The 26,218-nt window shown below is 36.1% G+C and overlaps 1 protein-coding gene across 1 annotated transcript; it reads left to right on the top strand.

Moving 5' to 3' along the window:
* The first annotated feature begins 20,429 nt into the window (after positions 1–20,429).
* LOC149179776 (serine carboxypeptidase-like 27) lies at positions 20,430–26,138 on the top strand. Its single transcript, XM_089415808.1, has 10 exons — positions 20,430–20,936; positions 21,079–21,186; positions 21,331–21,426; positions 21,528–21,620; positions 23,941–24,026; positions 24,211–24,474; positions 25,043–25,176; positions 25,294–25,389; positions 25,522–25,627; positions 25,841–26,138. The coding sequence occupies exons 1-10, from the start codon at positions 20,609–20,611 to the stop codon at positions 26,003–26,005; spliced, it is 1,476 nt and encodes a 491-aa protein (XP_089271934.1). The 5' UTR covers positions 20,430–20,608; the 3' UTR covers positions 26,006–26,138.
* Positions 26,139–26,218: the final 80 nt, after the last annotated feature.

Raw genomic sequence — 26,218 nt, 5'->3', positions numbered from 1 at the left:
GAGGCATGCAAAGATGAATGCTGGGTCAAGGCCATGAAGGAAGAACTTGAACAGATTGAAAGGAATAACACTTGGGAGTTGGTTCCTAGACCAAAAGATAAGAATGTCATAGGGACAAAGTGGATTTTAAAAAATAAGCTGAATGAAAATGGAGATGTGGTTAGAAACAAGGCAAGACTTGTTTGTAAAGGATATGCGCAACAAGAAGGCATAGACTTTGAAGAAACCTTTGCACCAGTTGCTAGACTTGAGGCTATAAGAATGTTCCTTGCTCTCTCTAGCTTTCAGAAGTTCAAAGTATTTCAGATGGACGTAAAATCTGCCTTTCTGAATGGAGACTTGAATGAAGAAGTGTACATTGAGCAACCAGATGGGTTCATCCTTGGAAATGATCCAAATTTTGTATGCAGACTCAAAAAGGTTCTCTATGGTCTTAAACAAGCTCCAAGGGCTTGGTATTTTCGGTTGGATGAGTACCTTCATCAACAAGGTTTTGCAAAAGGATCAAAGGACAACAATCTATATATATAAATTGACAATGATAAGTTGCTAATACTTGTTGCATATGTTGATGATATCATCTTTGGTAGCAATGAAGAAGATATGAGTCAAAAATTTTCCTTAGTAATGCAGAAAGAGTTTGAAATGTCTATGCTTAGTGAGCTCACATATTTTCTTGGTTTACAAGTTCAACAAAACAAAGACGGTATCTTTCTATCACAAACCAAGTATCTTAAGCAGATCTTGAAGAAATATGGGATGGAGGACTCAAAACCAGTATGTACTCCTATGGTAATAGGTTGCAGCCTCAGCACAAATGATGAATCAGCAGTTGTACATCAACCTACCTATAGATCCATGGTTGGTAGTCTACTCTATCTAACAGGTACCCGACCAGACATTATGCATGCAGTAGGGATAGTTGGAAGGTTTCAGGCAAATCCAAAGGAAACTCATCTTCAGGCAGTCAAGAGAATTTTCAAATACCTTCAAGGGACTCAAAACTATGGTTTATGGTATCCTAGAGATACAGATATCACACTTCATGCATATACAGATGCAGATTGGGCAGGTAGCGTGGATGACAGGAAAAGCACTAGTGGTGGTGCATTCTTCATGGGTCCTAGATTGGTATCTTGGTTCAGCAAGAAACAAAGTTCCATTGCATTATCTACAGCTGAAGTAGAATATGTAGCTGTTGCATCTTGCTGCACACAACTCCTTTGGATGATGCAAACATTGCAAGATCTTCAAATCACTTGTACACCACCTATTTCCATTTTTTGTGATAATACAAGTGCAATCAGCATTTCAAAGAATCCAGTCATGCATTCAAAGACTAAGCACATACCTATCAAGTATCATTTTCTCCGGGAACAAGTGCTTGAACAAAAGGTCAAGTTGGAATATGTTCCATCTAAGGAACAAGTTGCTGATATACTCACCAAACCACTGCCCAGGGAGACATTTGAATACCTCAGACAGAAGCTGGGGGTAGTTGATGCATCATCTTGCTATTGAATCTTGTCTGTTTTGCAGAGATTAATGGTTGTACACGAGTTGCAGGTGGATAATCCGCGTACATACGTCGGTTTCTATCGGTACAGTCGCGTATATGCTGGTTTGCAGAAAAGCAGTGGGGGCCAGACTCACGATGAAAAGAGTCTGATATGGGTCTGATAGAGACCATCTGGCACAGGTTCAGGGGGAGCATATATATTCTTCTAATAATGCATTGTTGGCATTATCTTAGAAGATCTTGGTTCAAATTCACAGTTGTTTTGGTTTCAAGAGGAACAGGTGCAAAGGGAGAGCATGGTTGTTGGTCTGAATGGTGATTGACAGATGCTGCTGATGATAGTTGTTATCATAATCTTGTTGTAGATATTTCGTCTCTATGTCATGTATTTCTTTTCTTATCAAGGTCATGTAACGGCCTTTCTTGGTTTCCCCACTATGCCTGGGATGAATGATGTAATGTTCTTGTTTTATCTTGGTGTATCCCCACTTGGTTGGGTAGATGAGTCAATCCCCACTTGGTTGGGAAATGGATGTATGTATGAGTCTTTGGTGGTAGGAAGGTCATTTATGATGTATAAAGTCATGTTTCTTTTGTAGAACATCTTCTTGCAGACCTTGCCTACAGTCAGGGGGAGTTTGGACAGCACAGCAGAACAAGAACTCAGGGGGAGCATAACCCTTTGCCCTTGATGTCAAAGGGGGAGAATGACTTTGAAGTTGGAAGGTTGCCATCAAGTCCAAAGGGGGAGATTGTTGGCATTATGACACAAGTTTGGCACTATGGCACAGGTGTTGTCCTTGATGGCAACGTTCTCAGGTGGCAGATCACAGTTCAGGCAATCAGAATGGAAGAAAATAAGGTATACGCAGGTTCCTCTCAGCAAAGTCGCGTATACACGTGGTATCACCAATCCAAAGGCGCGTATGTGTATGTACACACTTTTATGCAAAGAAAAGCACGTACATGTGGAAAAAGGTATGTTTGGTCCATGGTATTTAGTTCAAAATATTTGAACCTATGGTTTTGGTCCGTGGTATTGCATCCAAGGTGTTGAACCCAGGTATTGGGTCCATGGTATTGGTTCTTAGTGGTTTTGGACCATGGTTTGAGTAAGGCCTAGTCTATAAAATGGCAAGGAGATCATTTGGAAAAGGTATCGATTTAAGAATTGAATATCTTAAGAAGAGCAAGATCTGGAACACTGGTGATTGGTTATGGTGCATTGCTGGATCTGAATCAAGGAGGAACCTGAACACTACAAGATGGATAAGTTCTATTGATGGGTCAAATCTCAAAGCTTGAATAGTAGTATCTTTGTGTGATTGTGATCTATTGTATTTGATGCATGAATTGATCTATGAATTTGAAAATCTGGGTATAATTAATGCTTGAATACTTGAAAAGGGAAATCTGTCTTTCATAGATCTGTACGCAGGTTTGGCGTAGCGAAGGCGTGTATATACGCAGGTTCAGTAAGTCACAGAAGCGTATACGCCGGTTGGCAGTGATATAGATGCGTATGTATGCAGGTTTCAGCATAGCGAAGTAGTGTATGTTTCATGAAATATGCTTTAGCTGCTTTTGTTTATTGCTGCAGTGTTCTGGGTTTAGAATTGGTGTCTGGTTACTGTTACTATTTTCTGGTTACAACATTCTGAGAAGTGTTTGATTGATTATATATTGGGTTGTACAAAGGAGATTGATTGTTGCAGATATAATTGATTGATGTTATTCATGGATCCAGTCTGAAAATTGATGAAACGTGGTCCCTGGAAGAAAGAGAAGGTTGAAGCCTTCTGCAGGTAGCAGCCTGCATACTAGTACCACTGCTAGTACAAGAGCTAAAGGGGGTTGTAGCTCCCTTCCAGGAGAAACTGGAGAACGAGAAAGGGTTGTAGCCCTCTGCAGGTTGTAGCCTGCGTACTGGTAAAGGATTGCACCAGTACATAATCATTGTAAAAATAAGTTTCTAATTGAAAGAAGATAGAGACATATTGCAGCAAGTGGTTTTCACCCACATTAGGTTTCCACCTTATATCTTGTGTTATTGTGTGTGACTGTCTGCACTATTTTTCTGTTCCTGGTTGATGTCTATATGGTTCTGACACACTGATTTAAGATTAACACTTGAAGAATAATTAAATTTCAAGTTTGTGAGTTATACGTTGTTTTCCTTAACTGAAGTTGCGTATATAAGCTAGTGTCTCTAGCTAAAGTAGCGTATACAAATCTGTGGTTGAATTGAAAAATAATTGACTTGATAATACTGATTCACCCCCCTCTCAATATTATTTCCAACATTACCTTGTTGTTCCAAGCATGCTTCCTTGTAACTAAACATGTACTCTTCTCAAGGAACTCCAATTTCTTGTTGAATCCATCTATAATTGAAAGAAAACTGGTATACCTTTCAAATACATGTCCATGAATGTAACACATACCCATATAATTTTAGACGAGATTAGGGTTAAGAAGACTGCCTATACGCAAAGAAATCATTCGTTTGGAATTAGGGTTTGCAAACATAGCCAAAGGAATTATTACCCAATTCCTTTCTTTTACCATTTACCTTGTTGAAAATGAGTCTTATTATGCACTATCACATCATCCAACTGTTGGTTATATAAACAAATTATTTATTACCTTGTCACGCTAATACCAAGCACGTTACCCAGCAACTGCTAACAAATGTCAACCACATGTTCCAAATATCAAGGCAATCATATCTATCAATTTGAAATTAGCCTTTACTAAGACCAGCAATGATGCCATAATCCATAGTCAACTCATAGTCATTAGACATAATGCTACAATTGTCACCTACTTACACTCAAGTACATATCAATTGTCTCAACACATATGTGTTAGTATAATCATCTTAAAACAAAATCATTTGAACACATACTAATATTATGTGATTAATCAAACATTCAACCACAAACATTAGGGGAATTTTGAGGTCTAAAATGGGCCTCCTAAGGAAATTATAAAATAATAGTGGAAATAATAAAATAAAATTAGATTATATCATCAAAATTTACAGGGAAAAAAGAAAAAACTATTTTTTCAACTCATATTTTCAACTTATCTCCCTAAGGTTTTACTCAAATTTCGATCGGGAGTACTCGTTGGATGCAACATATAATTCCTCATCCAAGGAGTACCCATGTTGCATACGTTCGATGGACCCTTCTACACGAAAAATGAGAAATACATGAAAAATATGATTGCAATCACATTTTTTAATGTATTTCTCATTTTTCGTGTAGTAGGGTCCATCGAAAGTATGCAACATGGGTATTCCTTGGATGAAGAATTAAATTTTGCATCCAACGAGTACTCCTGCTTGAAATTTGAGTGAAACCTTATGGAGATAAGTTGAAAATACGAGTTTAAAAAATAATTTATTATTTTTTGTTTTTTAATCTTTTTACTTTTTTAGTCTAAAAATGGTGAATCATCCCCCATGGCTGACATAATCATCTTGAATCCTATTGGTTCTTATAAATTTTATTTTGTTTGTACATTCTTTTAGGAGGCCCATTTTAGACCTCAAAATTCCCCTAATGTAGATGACATAATAGACACCAATACTCAAAAACCAAATAGATGACATAATCAAACATTCAAGCACAAGGTAGACAACATAAGCAAGCTCATACCTCAACATATCTCAGGGGAGGCTATCTTATCTGCAAAATCAATCTAGTTAGCACGATATAACTTCACAACACATCATCTCAAACACAAATAAGATAATGATATCCATAACAGTAACTAACTAACATGTTCACATCACAATCTCATAAACATTTGTTATCTGATAATCTCATAAACAATACGTTATATATCATTCTCATTAACAACATATAACCTAATGATCAAGCTAACTATCATACAACAACAAAAATTTAACCTATAACATACTCATCAACAACATATAACAGACTCATCAAGTTATCCGACATAAAACAACAATAGCAATGCATACCACCACAGGTTACTATCATTCATGACTCTCCAACACATGTGCATATGACTACACTAATCAACTAGCATATATCATGTATGTAACCATAACATCAATAGAATGAAAGATATAAACATAACCATAATTCATATAACAATATTTAACCTGCATACCTTCATACCCAACATACAAACTTGTATGACGACATGTTCTTGCCTCGAGGTTCAATGCTGCAACTTCAATTTAATGATCTGCATCTCCTGCTCTATCTCAACCAACAATTAGCATCATAACATACCAATATCATCATGATGACCTAATTGCATACAATGACCTCATGAGAAACAACCTTCACCATGACAATCCATGCATAACAACATATAGAAACTAACATGCATAACAAATGCATATACAACCATACACTCATGATGACACATTCCACAACAACATCATCAACCTTCACATGGCGATATCACTATAACCATGATCAACACCATGCAATGCAACAAGCACATAGACTACAAGCATAAGCAACACATATTAAACCGACATGAATGCATGACCAACACACCGCTCATCTAGTCTGAGGGGTGAACCATGCTCTAATACTACTCTGTAACACCCTCCTCCCACATCTACCCAAGTAACCGGCCAACTGGGGTAAACATGTGATGAGAGGCTAATATGATTGGATTCAACCTCCTAGGTGACTTTAAGGAAATGGAATCAATGGAAACACATCATACAGACCTTCAACATCAACTACAAGACCCCTAAGAACCATCCCAATGCTTCTAGTAACCAACCCTTAGGTCCCACTGATGTTTTAGACCTCTTGGTGCTCCCATGTTATGGGCCTGACAGCGTCCAGGAGGCTCTGGACACTCTCATGACAAGGCATGCCAGCATCCAAGGACTATTTTGCTCAGTGTTGTGTCAGCGCCATCAATATTTGAGCCACTTTTTCAGGTCCAGAGCCCAAGTCACTGCCCAAAATTGAATGACACCTTCAGAACAAAAAGATAACAAGGAAACAATGGGGAAAATGAAAATACTTGAACAAGCCCTTAACGAGACCCCTACTAGTGATATGATTTAGAATATTAGATTGCAGTGCTAATAACCTCCTCAAATTATAAACAAAATTCTTTCATTGTGCTTAAGAATTCATGATTTTTTTTGCAAGTGAAATGAAGATTTTTTTATGTTAATTTTATGAGAAATTTAACATAAATAATAAATTGAACAGTAGCATAAACATGTACAGAACATCATCAAAAACACATTACAACAAGCACATGATAAATGAGTTCACCCCTATTGGGCTACGTCTCCTTGGTCCAGCTTGCAATGGCTTGGGCCTCTCTATTATGCTCAAAAATGTAAAAATTTGTGTTTACAATCCTCAAATGCTTCTAAAACCTGCTCCAATCAGTCCATAATACTCAAAAATGGTTATCTAGCCTCTTTTTGCATCCAATTTGGTGGAAAACTGAAGAAGTTATGACTTCTCCTAGTTCTCCCAATATTCACTCCACAAATTGCCCCATTTCCATCGTGATCCTACAAATTAGCCCCAGAAACGCGCTAATAAGGCGAAAATTTTTCCACATGACGGGCTATAATATGTTGGTTGACCATTTATCTCAAATCAAAATTGGCAAGGAAACCAGCGGGCTTTATAGTCCGTGAACACGACGGGTGATGTGCAATTGCGATGTGGCAGACCCAACGAAAGTATTAACTGCAATCGAAAAACATATCGCGTCTGGCATACTTTCGCAAATACCAATTTGGTCGAGTATCGATAGTCCATATATGTGGGACTTTTGTTTTTCTACGAAATGAGATTGCGATCTGGGATCCATCGCATCACAACCCTTTCTTGCTCGAGGTTGATTCTTTAGTGCCTTCCTGCCTGCCTTATCACATCGCACCTTGGCTGTTCTAGGGCTTATTTTTAATGCCGACCTGCTTATGACATGAAATTTGTGATATACGGGGGCCAATGGTGGCCTACCACTTGGTGCCTCCCCATTAGCTGAAGGGCCTTACCACGTCATCCAATCCTGCCATGTGTCCAAGTCAAACCTGAACTTTGACTTTCTCTAACTTCTGCATATGAGCTCATATTTGAGTGGTGTTCACACCATTGGAATCATAATGACGAGCTCTTTGATCTGAAGCTAAGTTTATCATGATTTTGACACTTTGATTTTTGAGCCTAATTTTGAGCACCTGATCACTCCTCCCCACTGTAAGCCTTTTTGACCCCAAAAGGATCACTCTCAATTGTTCAGCAGAAGAGGGTACAATTCCCTCACCTTTTCAACCTCTATCGATTTGGCTTTTAAAGGATTTGTACCCTTAAACCCACTTGAAGATAATCGATACTTCCCCTTTTTTATGTCCTTGTTCTTCTGTCAAGTATAGTGGCTTGCTGAAGCTCATCAAGGAATTCTAGAGAAAAGTCTTCAATAGATGGAATTTGGCTATTCTCTCCTTGATCTTCAATCAAAGGAAGCTCATACAACCTTAAATTCTCAACATTAGCAACAACATAAATTTGCATATATGAAAGCAAATCCAACCTGAAGGCATTCTTACCAATCCTTTCCAAAATTATGAATGGACCATATCTAATTGGTTTTAGCATTTTACCTTCTCCTTGGAGCCTCTCTTTGTTAATGTGAAGCCAAACTTCATCACCAACTTGGAACTTGTGATCTTAACGATGCTTGTCGTGCCTTGCTTTGTTCTTACCTTGGCTTTTCTCAAGTTGTTCTTGAACCTTTTGGTGCACTAATTGGATTTGTTGGATAAACTTTATTGCTTTATCTATGTCGCAATGACCTTCAATAGCAACATCTTTTCCAAAAATAAAATCCAAAGGAGAATTAGGAAAGTATCCCATGCATGCCTTAAATGGCGAAGTTTGAGTGGAAGAGTGCTTATCTCGATTGTAAGCATGCTTGATATAGTGAAAATGTTCATCCCACAACTTAGGATGCTTGTTGCAATACCCACGAAGAAGATGTATCATTGTTCTATTCACCACTTCTGTTTGACCATCTGTTTGTGGATGAAAGGATGTACTCTTTTTCAATTTGGTGTCCATGAATCCCCACAAGCTTGACCAAACATTCCTAACAAAGTGAGAATCTCAATGACTAACAATGGATGTGGGTAATCCAAAATATACCCAAACATTTTGAAAGAATAACTGAGTAGTTTGTTCAATTGTAACCTGCTTTTTACATGGCATCAAAATACACATTTTGTTGAACCTATCCACAACTACATACAAATAATCATGACCTCTTTTTGACAATGGAAGACCTCCTACAAAATCCATAGAAACACTCTCCCACGGTCGTGAAGGAACTGGAAGTGGTGTGTACAATCCTAACTTCCTATTACTAGGCTTATTAATTGCACATAATGAACATCCTTTAATAAAACAAGACACTTTTCAAACATACAAGGCCAATAAAAATACCTTTGTAGATGTGCCACCATCTTACTTACACCGAAATGACCAACAATAAGAGAAGTATGTGCCTCTCTTATGATGTTAACTCTTTCTCCCTGTGGAATACAAAGCTTACCAAGATGGTACAACAAGTTATCATGAAAATGATAATCCAATTCCTCTACTTGGTTACCTTGATTCAAGCTTGCATAAACATCTTGAAAGTCATTATCTGATGCATATTGCTCAATATAAATTTCATGTAAAACATAATTATGCTTGAGTAAAGTAGTTGCACTAACAATAGGCCTAGAAAGCATATCAACAACTTTATTGTAGATACCTTTCTTATACCTAATTACCAAGTGGAATTGTTGAAGAAAACCCATCCATCAGAAGTGCCTTGATTGCTGCAACTTTGATTTTGATTGTAGGTATTACAATGGTTGATGATCAGTGTGAATGACTATTTCCTTACCCATCAAATAGTGTTTCCATTTTTTCACACTTTCCACCAATGCATACAATTCCTTGTCATATGTAGGATAGTCAATCACTGCGCCATTAAAATTTTCCGAATGAAAATAGATAGGCTTACCATGTTGCATGAGGACTGCACCCATAACGTAGTGACTAGCATCAGTCTGAATCTCAAATGACCTTCTCAAGTTTGGAAGTGCAAGTACTAGAGTTGTACTGATCTTTTCCTTCAATGCATCAAAGGCCTTTTGTTATTTGCCTCCCCACTGAAAAACCTTTTTCACACTTGTCAACGCATGTAAAGGGGCTTCTATAAGAGAGAAATTAGCAATGAATTTCCTCCAATATTGAGTTGCTCCCAAAAAATTTCTTACCCCTGTAATTGTCTTGGGCCTTGGCCAATTCACAATGACGTCAACCTTGGAGGGATCTATTTTCAACTCACCTCCTCCAACAATATGACCCAAGTAAACTAAATAAGTTTTTCCAAATTCGCACTTTGACATCTTAAGATACAACTATTATTTTTTCAAGACATCAAGTACTTTTCTTACATGTATGACATGTTCATTATGAGATTTACTAAAAATTAAGATGTCATTTAAGTAGACTATGAAAAACTCATCAAGAAATGGCCTAAATACATCATTTATCACAAGCATGAATGTAATGGGAGCATTACATAAACCAAACGACATAACTAGCCATTCAAACAAACCTTGTTTGTTTTGAATGTTGTCTTCCAAATGTCTCCTTCAACTATTCTAATTTGATGGTAGCCACTTCTTAAGTCCAACTTAGTAAAATACTTTGCATCTTTCAATTGATCAAGTAAATAATCTATTATGGGCAGTGGGTAACGGTTCTTTACTATAATTTTGTTCAATGCACGGAATTCCACGCACATGCACCATGTTCCATCCTTCTTTGGCACCAAGACAATAGGTGAACCACATGGCAAGGAAGATGGTCTGATGATCCCTTTGTTCAAAAAATCTTGAATTTGCTTCTTAATTTCTGCGCTTTCCATCACTGACATCCTGTACATGCCAATGTTAGGAAGAGGACAATCTTGCTGCAACTGTATCTCATGTTGGATTCCTCTCTTGGAAGGTAATACCTTTGGTTCTTGAAACATCTCATCATATTGATTAACTACGTCAACCAATTCAGATTTCAAATTCAAATCACAACCTTTAAAAGCTTCATTATCAACATCATTCCTGGGTTTGATCATGAGAAGCACAAAATTCTTGCTCGAATTCACTAGTCTTTTCATCTGCCTTGCATTAACAAACGAAAGATTTGTTTTCTTGTTGTGAGCTCTCACAATATATTCTACTCCACTTTTGAATAACTGATATTTGTTTTCATGTCTATGGAAGATAGCTTTTCTGTCATAAAGGTACAGGCTGCCCAGAACTATGCCACAGATATCTAACGACACAACGTCAAGCTCCACTTCATCTATGAATTTTGCAGTAATGGAAAATTTTAGTTTACACTTTCTCGTTACCTGCAATTGCGCATTGTCACACACCCATCCAAGTGGATACGGTTTATGATGTGGAACGGTTTCCAAATTTAAACTTTTGACAATTTTTTTAGAGATAAGATTGGCTTGAGAGCCGTTATCGAACAACGTATCAATATTGTTGTGTTTTGATATCACCCTTATGTGAAAAACTCCTATTCTCCTCTTTTCGTTTAGGTTTTCATTTTGCAAGTCTAAAGAACTAGTATTGGCAATGGATTCTTTTCCTTTTAACCCCATGGTTGTGATTTTAGTTTCATCTCTCGAATCAGATCCCAAATCCTGTTGAGTGGTTGCAGTTGATTTTGTTTTCCCTTGTTGTTTTTCTTTGGTCTCATTTCAGGATGAAGCTTCCAACAATGAGCTTCATCGTGACCCTCTCTGGAACAATGTTTGCATGTAACTTTCTCTCCTTCTTTTTTGATAGATGCATTTTTCTTTTCCTTCCCTTTGAAATCTTTTTCCTTTCCTTTACTCTTAAATGGATTTTTACTAACTTCTTCTGGAGTGTTTTTCCCTCTCGCCTCAAGATGAGTGGCTTGCACACACATCATCTAGATTATTGGGATTGAACATTAAGATAGTATGCTTAAGGTAATTATGTAAACCCCCTATGTACTTCAGTAATGTGTCATGTGATTGCAAATCTACACCTAACATCAAAGACCTTTTTCTGAATTCTTGGGTGTAATCTTGCATATTTTGACCTTTAAGTTGTCTAAAGTTCTGCCAATTCATGATGGCTTTCTACATATAAGCTAGAGGGTAGAATTCCCTTTTGATTGCAGCAATGAAATCAATCCAAGAAGTTGAGATCTTACCGTGTTTTTTAATCTCCTCTTAGGTCTTTGATTCCCACCATACTAGTGTTGCACCCTCCATTCTCAAGGAAGCTAACTAAATATTTATGTCATCCTCTTGAAGGTTTTGAATCCTGCAATAGACCTCCAACTGACAAATCCAATTATCAAGCTTCTCTGCATTCATTTCACCATTATACATGGGTAACTTGAATTTAACATCAAGTTTTAAAAAAGGTGATTTACCAGTTCCTTTTGAAGAATGATGATGAGTATGAGTAAGGGTTGTGTTAGTGGAAGAGGGTGAAGATGCTTTTGAAGAAGAAAATGAATAATATTGTGGAGAGGGTGGATGTTTGTCTCCATTTCCATTACCTCCTCCTAAAGAGCCTTCTCCTTTGGGAGGTTTGGAACTTTCCCCTTGCAACCTGGTATTCCTCTCTTCATAGAGGACCTTCACCATCTTTGTCATATCAAAGAAGTCATTTCTGAAGGTCTTCTCATCTTCTGTCATGTTTGTAGGTTCTCCTTCATGATACATGATCTCTGGAGTCTCAACTGCAACTTGAGGCTGAACTGGTGTTGGAGATTGTGGCAAACTTGCTCTCCTTCCCCTTGACCCAACTTCAAGGCTTCCAACCAGCTTTACTTCACCTCTTTTGAGTTTTAACCTTGTAAGCATGACATAAACTTGCAAACAACTAAATCCTTCTTTCACAAAGCAAACCTAGTTATCTGATACCAAATTGATCTAATTTAGAATATTAGATTGAAGTGGTAAGATCCTCCTCAGATTATAAACAAAATGCTTCCATTGTGCTTAGGGATTCATGAATTGTTTTGCAAGTGAAATGAAGATTTTTTTTATGTTAATTTTATGAGAAATTTAACATAAATAAGAAACTGAACAACAGCATAAACATGTACAAAACATCAACAAAACACATTGCAACAAGCACATGATAAAGGATTTCACCCCTCCTGGGCTATGTCTCCTTAGTCCAGCTTCCAATGGCTTGGGCCTCTCTATTATGCTCAAAAATGTAAAAATATATGTTTACAATGCTCAAATGCTTCTAAAACCTACTCCAATCAGTCCAGAATACTAAAAAATGGCTATCTATCCTCTTTTTGCATCCAATTTGGTGGACAAATGAAGAAGTTATGACTTCTCCTAATTCTCCCAATATTTGCTCCACAAATTGCCCCATTTCCGGCCTGATCCTACAAATTAGCCCCAAAAACGCGCTAACTAGGTGAAAATTTCACCGCACGACAGGCCATAATCTGTCGGCTGACTGTTTATCACAAATCACAATCGGCAATGAAACCGGCGGGCTTTATAGTTTGTGAACGCGACAATCGATATGCGATTACAATGTGGCGGACCCGACAAAAGTATTAACTGCAACCGAAAAACATATCACGTTCGGGATCCTTTCGCAAATCACAATTCGGCATAGTATCGGCGGTCCATATATGCGGGACTTCTATTTTTCTGCAAACTGCAATTGTGATCTGCAATCCATCGCATCACAACCCTTCCGTGCTCGGGGCCGATTCTTTAATGCCTTCCCGCCTGCCTTATCGCATCTCACCTTGGTTATTTTGGGTCCGATTTTTAATGCTGACACACCTACAACATGCAATTTGTGATATGCAGGGGCCAATGGAAGCCTGCCACTTGGTGCCTCCCCATTCACTGAAAGGCCTTGCCACATCATCCAATCCTACCATGTGTCCAAGTCAAACATGAACTTTGACTTTCTCTAACTTCTGCATATGAGCTTGGATTTGAGTGTCGTTCACACCATTGAAATCATAATGACGAGCTCTTCGATCTAAAGCTATGTTTATCAAGATTTTGACACTTTGATTTTTAAGCCTAATTTTGAGCTCCTAATCAATTAGCCATGACAAGGATTTCATCAAACATATCATGAATATGTAATCTACATGTGTAAATAATATATCTAATCATAGGGGTATCATACTCATCTGAGAATCGCTAAGAGCATTGATGCATCAACACATTGGCTGCCATTTCATCCATTAGGTCATAGATACATTGTTCATTCATTTACAAGTAAAAACATGATGAGAGCCATACATAACTACTATCATAAAACATATACATAACCAACATAATAGCAACAAAAATACCAAGGAAATCATAGCCATATAGTCCACATATAAACCAGTATAATACTCATAGAAATACAAGGACAAATAACCTCATATTGATGATGCAAAATCCAAACCCGGGATGGGACTACCACGTTCCACCTGACAGTAGAATGGCTAAGTCAAATCTCTCTTCAGCCATTCACCCTCGTGCCATATTCCAAGCATGAATGTGAGATCTCATCGAACAGATCAATCCAAAACCATTTAGGGCTTCCAAAGGCCATCCACCTCAACCCATCAAACAATGATTCCACCTCATGGCCGGACATCACAAAACCATCATCATATTGGTTTCTACCCAAGCATTCCATGGCTCTAATGTGTTTGTTCCAACCAAGGCTTCCAGGACTAGTAACTCAACCCATAACTTATTTCGAGCTTCCAACGTGTTTGTCCAACCAGGGCTTCCAGGACTAGTAACTCCTACCGACCTAGGGCCTCCAGAGTGTTTGTCTAACCAAGTCTTCCAGGACTAGTAACTCAACCCAAGCTGTTATACGGCTTCCATAGCGTTTGTCCAACAAGGGGTTTTAGGAACTAGTAACTCAACCCAAGTTAAAGGAAACATGAGAACCAACCAAAACAAAACAAGGAAATAACTCCATAATCACCATGGCTATCGAAGAAACGGCAAGGCTAGGCAAATCCACTGTCAATCTAGGCAATCCTCTATGTCAGTGACAGATCATGACCAATAAGCCACATGCATATGCCATGCATGCCAAAACTAGTGAGGAAAACATACATGCAACTCGGTCCTTACAAGTAAAACCCGATGTAGTTGTTGTTCTTGATGTCCTCTTGCACTTTCATGCTCTTCCTTTGCCTTCTTGCTCCAAAACTCCAAGTATGCCACACCCTCCAAGAGAGCTACAAAAAAACTCTAAGTGTCCAAGAGTATGAGAGAGAGAGAGAGAGAAAATAAGAGATCTTGACTACTGAATTGACCAAAGTCTTGCCCACTTATCCTGAAAAACCTTTTTATCAATAAGGCCTCTATTTTCTTCAATTTCCATTATTTTCATTCATTTTCCTCCTCACATGCAACTTGTGACCTTTCACCTCCCTTTTCTCCTATTTTTCATTATTTTTGTAAATAAATATGCCAAAAATGTCTCATGTCTTTCCAAAGCTTTAGCCATTGCCTTTGTGAATTTCTTTTAGCCATAATAACCGAAATTAACGCTCACTAGGATATTTTACTCACCATTCAACTTGGAATACGTGTCCTATGATCATGGTCTCATATATTTTTACATAAATTTTTAACCATAACTATTACACATTTTCATTATTATTAATTGATTTCCTTTCTCTTTCATAATATTTATATATATTATTTATTTATTTATTTTTATATATGATATTTTTATTAATACTTTCAAATTCATATTGATTCATTCAATTTCTTTACTATTCTTTTTTTTATTATATATATTATTTTTTTATTTTCATATATCATATTTTTATTAATACTTTCAAATTCATATTTATTCATTGAATTTCTTTGTTATTATAAATAAACACTCTTAGTATGTATTAGTTTTGATACTTTCATTTATTTATTTTTTATAATTACTTATATGTGTTTTCATTTTATATATATATATATATAATCATATATTTGTTATTTTTAATAATATAGTTTTTCCATTAATTTCTATTTTGAAATTTTGTTTTTGTTTTTTTTTCATTTTTTCATTTTTATTTATTTATTTATAATTTTTATTTTATTTTTGTTATAGTTTTACTATTGCATCTCTAATGTATTTATTGGTTTCTTAGATTAAATTATTTTAGTTAGTCCTGATAATAAACCTACTAAGTATATGACTTGTGTGGATGTTTTTTTTATAAATCATGAATTAAAAAAAGCTACATTCTCATAACACATTTATATAATCACATTATATATGAAAGAGTGATAACAATTTTATATATATATATATATATAAGTTTTAATATCCAATTATATTTTCAAAATTTTAATTATTAAATTTTTTAAGTCATTTAAAAATAACAAATAAATAAAATCATAAGAAAATATTTCAATTTTCACTTTAATTTTACATCAATTTTATTTAAATAAATAAAGTAATTAATAATAAAAAAATAATTTACTTTTTAGTTTAAGTGAGATATGTAATTCTTTCACTACTTAATAAAGAATTACTTAATATAGAATTTGAGAAATTGTATGTAAAATAATATTATTGATATTAATAATGTGTAATTCAATTTATATTTAGTTGATATGTAATATTTAAATAAAAAATATATTATTAACAAAAAAAATTATTGTCATAAATAAAATATTTCAATATATTTTTAAAATGAAATATATAATTTATTTTATTACTAATATAAAATTGAACATATAATAATTTTTAATTAAATGTGGTTTACCAATAAATATTTTAACATACTCAAACCAAAAAAAATATATAAGTGTATATATATATAGATATGAAAATCTTATATATACCAATAAAAAAATCTCAATTCACTTCATTGTGTTACATTACTTATGGTTTATATATATATATATATATATATATATATATATATATATATATATTCTAAAAAAAATAAACAAGTTTTTGACCCTTTTTTTTAATATTGGTAATATAATTTTTAATAAAATTTTAAAATTAAATTGTTTAAAATATATAAATAAATTTAATTAGGAAAATTCGCTAAACAATTCCTCAACACTGCATTTCTGCAAAAATACAATAAAAAATTTAAGATTAGAAAATTTCTCTTTGGGATTTTGGCCAAAATTCACTGAAATAATTACATGGAAGAGAGAAACAACATATGAGACACGTAGATATCAATACCTATTCTTTTCTTTTTTTTTAGCAAGAAAAAAATTACCTATTCTTTTCTTTTTTTTTAGCAAGAAAAAAATTGTTTGGTTTATATTATGTTTAAAACAGTACATAATTATGAAGGACAAATCGTCCTCATAAGCCCAGTGGAATCCACAACATGACTACTTGAGGTAGAAAATATTCTACATACATACAACTGAACTGTAAATTACAATTTGTGACAATTGTGGAACTATAATTCTCTGCCATAACTACAAATATATCATAGAATTATCAAAGAGATGCTAGGCTCTAGATATGTCACAAGACATTTACATATTCTGTAGTTTTGTACCATACAATTGGCATTCCTTATGTGTTTTCTTTACAGTAGCTGAATCAAAACTTGTACAAAATTTTAAACAAACGCAGAAAGAAGCAGGGTTTTTTATGAACTTATCTGTACTTGAATTCTACCTTCTTCTTTTTTATAGCCTTCAATGTCCTATCCTGGCAGCTTTAGACTTTCTACTTCTATCTTGTCTTCTCCCATTTTGATCAAGATATACATTTCTTCTTCTGTGGCTATTAGTCCCTTCTTTGATAAATCATCTGTTGTTTTGTTATGTATCCTGTTAATGTGCTGAATGGATGGGTTCTGAAAGGAGTTCCATATGTTTTTTATTCGTCTCATCCAGCGTTGTAGGGAGACCTGTTGGATATTGTTCTTTCCAATTACATGATCTATTATGTACTTGGAATCCCCAAAAATTTGTACTCGAGGGATATCCGAAAGCTTAATAAACCATAATAAGCCCCAAAGAGCAACAACTTCTGCCTTCATGCTTGTTCCTTCTCCCCCATACCAATGTACCCAAAACTCTTGTTCTTATGGCATCTTTAAGCAGAAACCGCTCCCACACCTTCCTCTTTGAGCTGCCCCGTCAAAAAATCCCATTGGGTAATTGTTGATCTGAAAATTCCCCTTCTCTTTCTTTTGTTTTTCCTTGCTCTCTACGTTCTGATTTGCGGCTACCCATTGCTTCTATGAGATCATATATTATGTTTTCCCCTTCTCTAAATGAACCAAAAATCAGTTGGTTCCTACTTTTCCAAATTTCCCAGAATATAACCAAAGTGAGCAACCTCCTGCATTTACTCTGATTGCTCCACCATTTTAGGAACTTCTCTATTGTGTTAAACTGAATAAAAGGAATTTGTAGCTTACTAGTGAAATGTTTCCAGATATTAACAAATTTGTGACAATGTAAAAAAAGATGATCATTAACCTCTGAATTTTGCTTGCACAGATAGCATATCCCTGAACCATGGTGGTTCTTCTTTTGTAAATTTGTCCAAGTGAGATTCTTGTTTCTCCACGTTAGCCATAGGAAAATTATAATTTTTATTGGGACATTAATTTGCCAGAAGCTATAAAACCAAAAAAAAATTGAACTCTGAACTTCCTTTCGGCATATTTTGAGATAACAGTTTGCCACCTCTATTTCTCCTGAACTTTTCTTTTTTCCAGCCCATACAATATAGTCCCCTTTTCTATCATAACATATCCCTGCCTCCTTTAGAGTTTTAATAAACTGTAACCAATCATGTTTATATTGATCAACAAAATTCAGTTGCGAGGGTTCAAGCCAAATTGGAACGCTGCCATTCCATGCACTGATCAACTGACTGAGAACAAAAAAGCCTCTTTTGTTCAGGTGTTGAATCAATTTCACTGTCCTTGGTGGCCTCTCGCCTGCTCCAATAATGCAATTTTTTCCCAACAAAATGTTGTTGCCCAATCCAAAGAACCATGAGGTATTTTGAAATAGCATCTTCTTGACCCTTATGAAACTGTTCCAAATCTGTGAGCCACCTTTTTTCCCTATCGCTCCTTGTCTTAACCAAAAGGAAAAATCCTTATTCAACATGTATTTAGATCGAATCAGCTTCCCCCATATGCCTTTACTATTGATGCCTCTCCATAATGACTTTAAAATAAGAGCCCATCCAAAAATCTTCAAATTTAGAACACCCCAACCTCCCAGAATTTTGGGTCTTGTGATCTTTTCCAACTTCACAAGATGATATTTTCATTTCCCATTTGCTCGAGACCATATATAGCTTGCCATTACTCTATTCAGAAGATTTATGATCATTTGAGGAATGCGAAACAAGTGTGCCCTGTAAATCCCCAGCTGAGTAAGAACTGACTAAGTGAGGATGATGTGTCCTCCCACAAATAAACATTTGTGTTCCCATCCCTTTATCTTCTTATAAAATCTTTCCACCAGCCACATCCAATCTGCATTTTAATAGCTTCCTGGTTTTAGTCGATACCCCAAATACTTCATGCCCTTGTCTATGGTTTCTGCATTTATTCCAAAGCAGTTCTTAATATATGTGATATCGACCTGGTTACAAGAGCCATATAGAATAATGGACTTCTGTTTATTTTGAAACAGTCTCGTTGTTGTCCCAAACTATTTTATGATTTGGGAAAGACAAAGCCATTTAATCCTATATATCATTCCCATCAATAGAATATTATCAACAAAAAAACTATGAGAAACTATGACATGACTGTTGATTTTCAGTGCTTCAAAATCTCCAATGGACACAACTTTTTAAATTTTTAAACTTAATCCATCCATTGCCAAGATAAAAAGAAGAGGGGATAATGCACATCCTTTGTCTCAGTCCTCTTCATGCAGCAACAAACTTGGATGGGATTCTATTGATAATAACTGCATAACGAACTGAAGACACACATCCCATGATCCATTCAATCATATTTGGATTTAAGCCAATTTTAATAGAACCATTCTTAGGTATCCCCAATCTAAGCAATCATAACCTTTTTTTAACTCAACCTTCATCACTGCTGCATTCATCTTTTTTGACTTAATGTTGTGCATGCATTCCTGTGCGACCGCCACTGCGTCATGTATTATTTTATTATTTAAGAAACCATATTGCTCAGTGGAGATAAATTTAGATAGAGTAGCCTTCAGTCTATTGGCTATGATCTTGGAGATAATTTTATATGTTATATTACATAATGATATTGGACGATAGTCCGCAAAGGTTTCAATCTCTTATTTCTTTGGGATAAGGGAGATATATGTGGAATTTAGATGCAGATGAATGAAGCCTTTTGTCTTAGATTCCTCCACCAGTTTCAAGTCCTCCTGAAATATGTATATGACATGAGCAAAAAATTCAACAATCCATCCGTCTGAACCCAGACTCTTATCTCCTTTCATTGATTTTATTGCTTGGACCAGTTCCTCCTCCTCAATCTCCTTAAACAACTCCTCATTGTCCTCTTCATTAAACATTTGAGAATATTATTCAATTGCCCACAGCTGAGCGTCCATATCCTCCACCTCTACTCTATTATATGCATCTTTAAAATATGAAACTGCAAGGTCTGTAATATTCGATTGCTTGTTATGGCTGTTTCTTTCACCATCCTTAATCTGCCAGAGTGAATTTTGTTTTCTCCTATAGTTTGCAAAGCGGTGAAAGAACTTGATATTTTTGTCTCCTCCTTAATATATATTGCCCTGCTTTTCAATCTCTAGGTTGTTTCCCAAATTTGAAGGATCTATATTGCCCTGCTTTTCAATCTCTAGGTTGTTTCCCAAATTTGAAGGATTTTCTTTTTCCCTAATTCTACAGCATGAATTTTTTCCCTTACTATATGAATTTTTTTACCTATTCTTATACACTATGCACGCGAAAAACAGTTAAAACGGTTTTAGAAGTTGCTACCTTCCGACTCTGCCAGGTTATAAAACTGCCTATTCGTTGGGACTCTGTGTATGATATTATCGTTACAATCGTTTTGGAGTAACATTGGCAGCAAATTGACGATGAGCACATGCGAAGTTTATTTGGGATTTGTTCTGGTTCTGCTTTTGACGTTGCAATCCACAGCCACATGGGAGAAGAATAACGAAATTGAATGGAGAAATGAGCAGGCCAAGGACAGAATCACTGCACTCCCTGGTCAGCCCTCAGATGCGAACTTTGCCCAATATTCTGGATACATAACTGTAGACAAAACCGCAGGCAGAGCCCTTTTCTACTGGCTCATTGAAGCCACAGAAAACCCATCTTCTAAACCTTTGGTCTTGTGGTTGAATGGAGGTATCTATGATTACTAGAAAATGAAATACTGTACCAATAATAGTATCATTATAGAATATCTTCTGCAAAGTTGTTCTTTGTCTACCCAATATCAAATAATTGCAATGAAGACTTATTCTGCAACGATTTCGTTGGATTGTAGGTCCTGGGTGTTCTTCTGTGGGATATGGGGAAGCAGAAGAGCTTGGGCCTTTTTACATTAATTCTGATGGGAAAACTCTCCACCTTAACCCATATTCATGGAATAGACGTATGCATTTATGAACTTGGTTATTTTCATTCTTCTCCCTGAATTCATGGAGAAGGAAAAATATAGTTGTTTGTTGTTTTGAATTGACCCATTTATCTAAAAGTCATGTTTGGTATCAACTCTTTTTTATTTGCATGCATGCAGTGGCGAATATAATGTTCTTGGATTCCCCTGCTGGGGTTGGTTTTTCCTACACCAACACTTCTTCAGATATATCCAAGTCAGGAGACAAACGAACTGGTATGATGTATGGTGCTTACCGCAGAGTTTACCATTTAGCTTTTTGCATTTGATACTCCCAATATAGAAAGATTGAAATGTTTTTAACCCTTGAATTGCAGCTGAAGATTCACTCACCTTCTTGCTCAACTGGTTGGAAAGATTCCCTCAATATAAAAATAGAGAGTTTTACATTGCGGGAGAGAGCTATGGAGGTACAAAAATTTCTCCTGTATTCAGTCATGTATTGTCGAAGTAGCCATGTCTCTCTGTCATTATGTGTATGCAGGCATGAAACCACAATAATATCCCAGGTAAGAGTATACCAGTGTTAAAAGTAGTCCAATTTATTGCATCATATACATCTATAACTATATGTATTTTTGAATTCAATAAGAAGACGCGTGTAGGGTCTAAAATTCCAAACAAACACTAGAAGAGGTAAAAACAAGCTCCAAATCAGCATAATTGTTTTATAACTCCAAATTTATGAAGTAGGTAGAGATATCAAATCTCTATAATATGCTTATTTTTTCAAGAGTGAAAAAGCTGAAATATTCCATTCTAAATTAAGATGGATATACCCTACTTTCTTAAATTCTAATCTAAAATACTTTAGATTTTTTTGTTCCTTTTTCTTTTGATTGGATACTGCATTTCATTTTTCACCTACTAAAAGGTTATGGGCCATACTGTGCCGTAGAAAGCACCTCTTGCCACAGCAAACAGTGTAAGAGTTCTCAATGATCAGTGATTCATTGATTGGTAACTTTCTCTCACTTTCTCTCTGCCTACCGTTATGAACACAATGGAGTAACTGGAGTCTAGAGCTAACAGGTCCATATTGAGACCATACTGTGCCGTAGAAAGCACCTCTTTTCACAGCAAACACGGTGTCAGAGCTCTCAATGATCGTGATTTATTGATTGGTAGCTTTCTTTCACGTTCTCTCTGCCTACCCTTATGAAAACAATTCTGTAACGGGAGTCTAGAGCTAACAGACCTCTGCTGAAGCTTGTGTGTATCACCGTGATACTTCTTTTATGTACTGAGGACTGGGAAACAGGGCGAGGTCATCCTTGTTATCTGTCGTTGGAAGGGGGTTCCACATATATGGCCCTATGACCGGGGACGTCCCCTAACCCAGGTTGTTGCCCTTGACTTGACATACGGGGACATTGGGATTTCACCAAAAGTTGTTTTTATATCAAGCTCATCCATTTAGTGAAGCCCAGCTATCTCACCAAAACATTCTACTCCTCTCAGAAAAACTTTCAATTCATGGGGAAAAAAATATAAGAGCGCTCGCTGGAGTTCCCTATTGGCCTTTGGTGAAATATGGGGCTGAGGAAGCATCAAGTCCCATTGTTGGGTTGATGTTTGACCAGACAATGCAAGGAAGATGCTCTTGACTTATTCACCCATTCTTTTTCCCTGGCAATTTGATGATGATGAGCGATGTTGAATTGGAGATAAGTACCCAACATTTTCCACGACATTGCAAAAATTGGCTCGAGCATTTGGTGACTGTTTTTAGAGATGACATAGTTGGCGCAATCGATAGAGTCAAATAACTTCATTGAAGAAGAAATTTACATTAGGAAATACAACTCCATGTTTGTTGCAGGCTATGAGTTGAATATCTTAGAAGATCAATTAACGAGTATCGTGTCATTAACTCTTTGAGAGCTCAGTAAAACCCATGTTCATGTTTATGAGATTGGTATACACGGAATCAACCTTATGTTTAATGCATCGACCTTTTTTTGCTGCTTCTTTTCTTTTCTGTGGTGGCATCTTGCAACACCATAAAGAAACTGCTTGTAGAATTTCAGCCCTGAGAAAATTCTTTCAAATGCGAAACATGAGCTTTGATACCACTTGATACAATACCGTATTAAAAAAAAATACAAAGGCAAAGAACACTCACAATATCATTTCTTATTAGTTGCTTTCTCGCACTCTCTCTTTTTCCATTAAAGAAAATGGTCCAAGCTCCTTAATAGATAACTCTGTTGAATTGCTATCTTCTTTTGCACTGAGGCAAAGATTCTGATTTATGAGGAAACAACTGATTTTGGAAGAAACGACGATTCTGATTTATGAGGAAACAACAAAATAGTAGTATTTTAAAAAATAACTGTCTACTAATAATTACCTAAAGATTAAGTGTCTAATATTGGCTTTCTACTTACCACAAAAAGAACACTCATTTTTATGCTATCACCAAAATTGGAGGGTATGCTCTTGCATCAAACTTTCAGCCCTGAGATAGTGAGTGATGGAAGGAGTATTGAAGTTCTATCTACATATCAGAAAAAAGGACTTTAACCTTGAATGATGCAAGTTTTGTTGGTTAGTATTTTTTGAATTTTTGATAAAGAAACTATTGCATTAGGGATGTCAAGCTTTTCCTCATTTCATGTACAGGGTTGAGAGGCATTCTCCTTCATTATCAACATAGGTGTGAATAAATATAATATCAGAGTTAAAATTAAACTGAATATCTTATTTTTTAATATTGTTTTTTTCTAGGGCATTACGTTCCTCAGTTAGCTCAAGTCATCTACAGACAAAACAAGGACATTGAAAATCCAGTCATTAATCTGAAGGGATATATGGTAAGATCCCGTGCAGTTATCACGAATTAAATGTGCATGGTATCATCAAAATAAAATGAGGGACTCCTGAAATGGATGATAAATATCCAAAAATCATTTGGTCTAAGTAGTATGACATAGGAGAAAGTGGGGCAGTTATACTCTTATAGTGTGATTAATATGGAGAATAACATGGTTCTTGCAGGTGGGAAATGGAGTTACAGATGATTTCCATGACCGTATAGGCATTTTTGAATTTATGTGGTCTCATGGTCTGATATCCGACAACACCTTCCGAATGCTCAACATTTTCTGTGATTTTTCCTCTACTATGCACCCATCACTTCTATGTAGATTGGCATTAGAGCATGCCGACGTGGAAATGGGGCAAATCGATCCATACAGCATCTACACCCCTCCTTGCTTGAACAGTAGTGGAACATATGGAAAACAATTAAAGAAAGGGAAAGTAAGTATATTGGATGCAAGCATTGTATATGCTATTAAATCAGTATTAGGGCATGCTTAAATTCCGATACTGTATTTTTTTCCATTTGGTAGCCTTTTTCCCTGATTAACACATCAAAATTAAGAGTGGACTAGATGATTGAGGCTCTGGTTCTTCAAATTAAGCATATTTTAGCATAACATTAAGGTCCAAATTTGCTGCATGATGAATAAAAATGGCTGGTTGTTGCATTGAAGGATGCTAGGTGCTTTTACCATTCAAGGAGAAAGGGATCTTTGTCAGTGGGTGGAGTCACACTCGTAAAATAAAATGGAAAACAATTGCCATCCCATTTCTAATGTTAAAGACAAATCTAAAATCACAACTTAAAAATAATACATCAAAAAAAAAATAACAAAATCCATCTTAAACTTGGATCTTTGAAGCTCATGGTAATGTGCTTTTATCCTTTTGAATCCCGGTTAAGATGAATCTATGGTAATTTATCCCTTACCTCTGTCTGGCAAACAGTCTCAGAGCTACTATAAGATTATATCCTCGATCTCACAGAGCCATTCTTTCTTGGCAGTCATGGAGGCATCTGTTTGGGGGATATGACCCTTGCACTGAAAAATATTCTAAAATTTACTTCAATCTACCTGAGGTACAAAAGGCTCTTCACGCCAATGTTACAGGAATTCCTTATGAGTGGACGACTTGCAGGTTTGTAGTCTTATGATTAAATCGGTGATGTGTTTCTGATATTGTGCTGCTGCTTTTCCAGTATCTGTAAAACAGCATTCATTCACCGATCTGGTCTGTTTGCTTTCCTATATACAGTGATGCAGTTGGTGAAAATTGGGGAGACTCTCCTAGATCTGTGCTGTCAATTTACCGAGAGCTCATAAAAGCTGGACTACGCATTTGGATGTTCAGGTCCCAACTCATTATGCATGTCATTTCTTTAATCAGAACATGACCCAGGAAACTTCTTGTCCGTATTTTTCTTTTGTGTTCTATCATAAGTCTGCTGTAGAAAAGTTGATCTTGTTGTTTGTTGGCGTGCAGTGGAGATACAGATGCAGTGATTCCTGTAACATCGACCAGAAATTCTATAAATGCGCTTAAGCTTCGCACGGTTACTCACTGGCATCCTTGGTATGACAATGGGCAGGTGAGTCATCTTTTTCTTATCTCTAAAAGCATGAAAATGCAATGGCTGCCTGTAGGGCAATGCATTCGTTATGGTGCTCACCATGGTTCTATTTCTAATAGGAATGAGAAATAGAAATTGGTAATGTGCAATGATGGTACACATAACTCTCGAATTTCAACAGAATCTGTGCTAGTATAAGTATGAATGTTGATAGTTGTCTGTGGTGCTCAGGTGGGAGGATGGACTCAAGTATACGAAGGGCTGACATTTGTAACAATCAGAGGAGCAGGCCATGAGGTTCCATTGCATGAACCTGAAAAGGCCTTCATACTCTTCCAGTCCTTCTTAGAAGGAAAACCGATGCCAGTCTCCACAGAGCTTGTAGATACTTTATAGTGATTGTGAAAGCCAGAGGAGATCCTAGCACCAATTGAACTACTTGCCAGAGGAGATCCTAGCAACAATTGAACTACTTATAAATTGCTAAATTCATTTCATTCAGAGGAGTTCTGAAATGAAGGTGCTTGTAGAAAAACAACAATTCAGCATTGAATATATGATCCAATTATGAATTTTCCATGACGTTGAAGTCCAGGAATGCTTTTGGTA

The sequence above is a fragment of the Pinus tabuliformis genome, chromosome 3_2, assembly GCF_031772625.1.
Source record: "Pinus tabuliformis cultivar Carrire ecotype Pingquan chromosome 3_2, CPIR1, whole genome shotgun sequence".
NCBI lineage: Eukaryota > Viridiplantae > Streptophyta > Pinopsida > Pinales > Pinaceae > Pinus > Pinus tabuliformis.
This window is presented reverse-complemented; position numbering and strand designations above follow the sequence as displayed.

Bases quoted from the DNA above. Each gene is read 5' to 3' on its own strand.
- LOC149179776 (XM_089415808.1), top strand. From the start codon at position 20,609: ATGATATTATCGTTACAATCGTTTTGGAGTAACATTGGCAGCAAATTG. The intron at 25,177-25,293 runs GTTTGTAGTCTT...TCCTATATACAG, and splicing joins TATGAGTGGACGACTTGCAG to TGATGCAGTTGGTGAAAATT. The intron at 25,390-25,521 runs GTCCCAACTCAT...GTTGGCGTGCAG, and splicing joins CTACGCATTTGGATGTTCAG to TGGAGATACAGATGCAGTGA.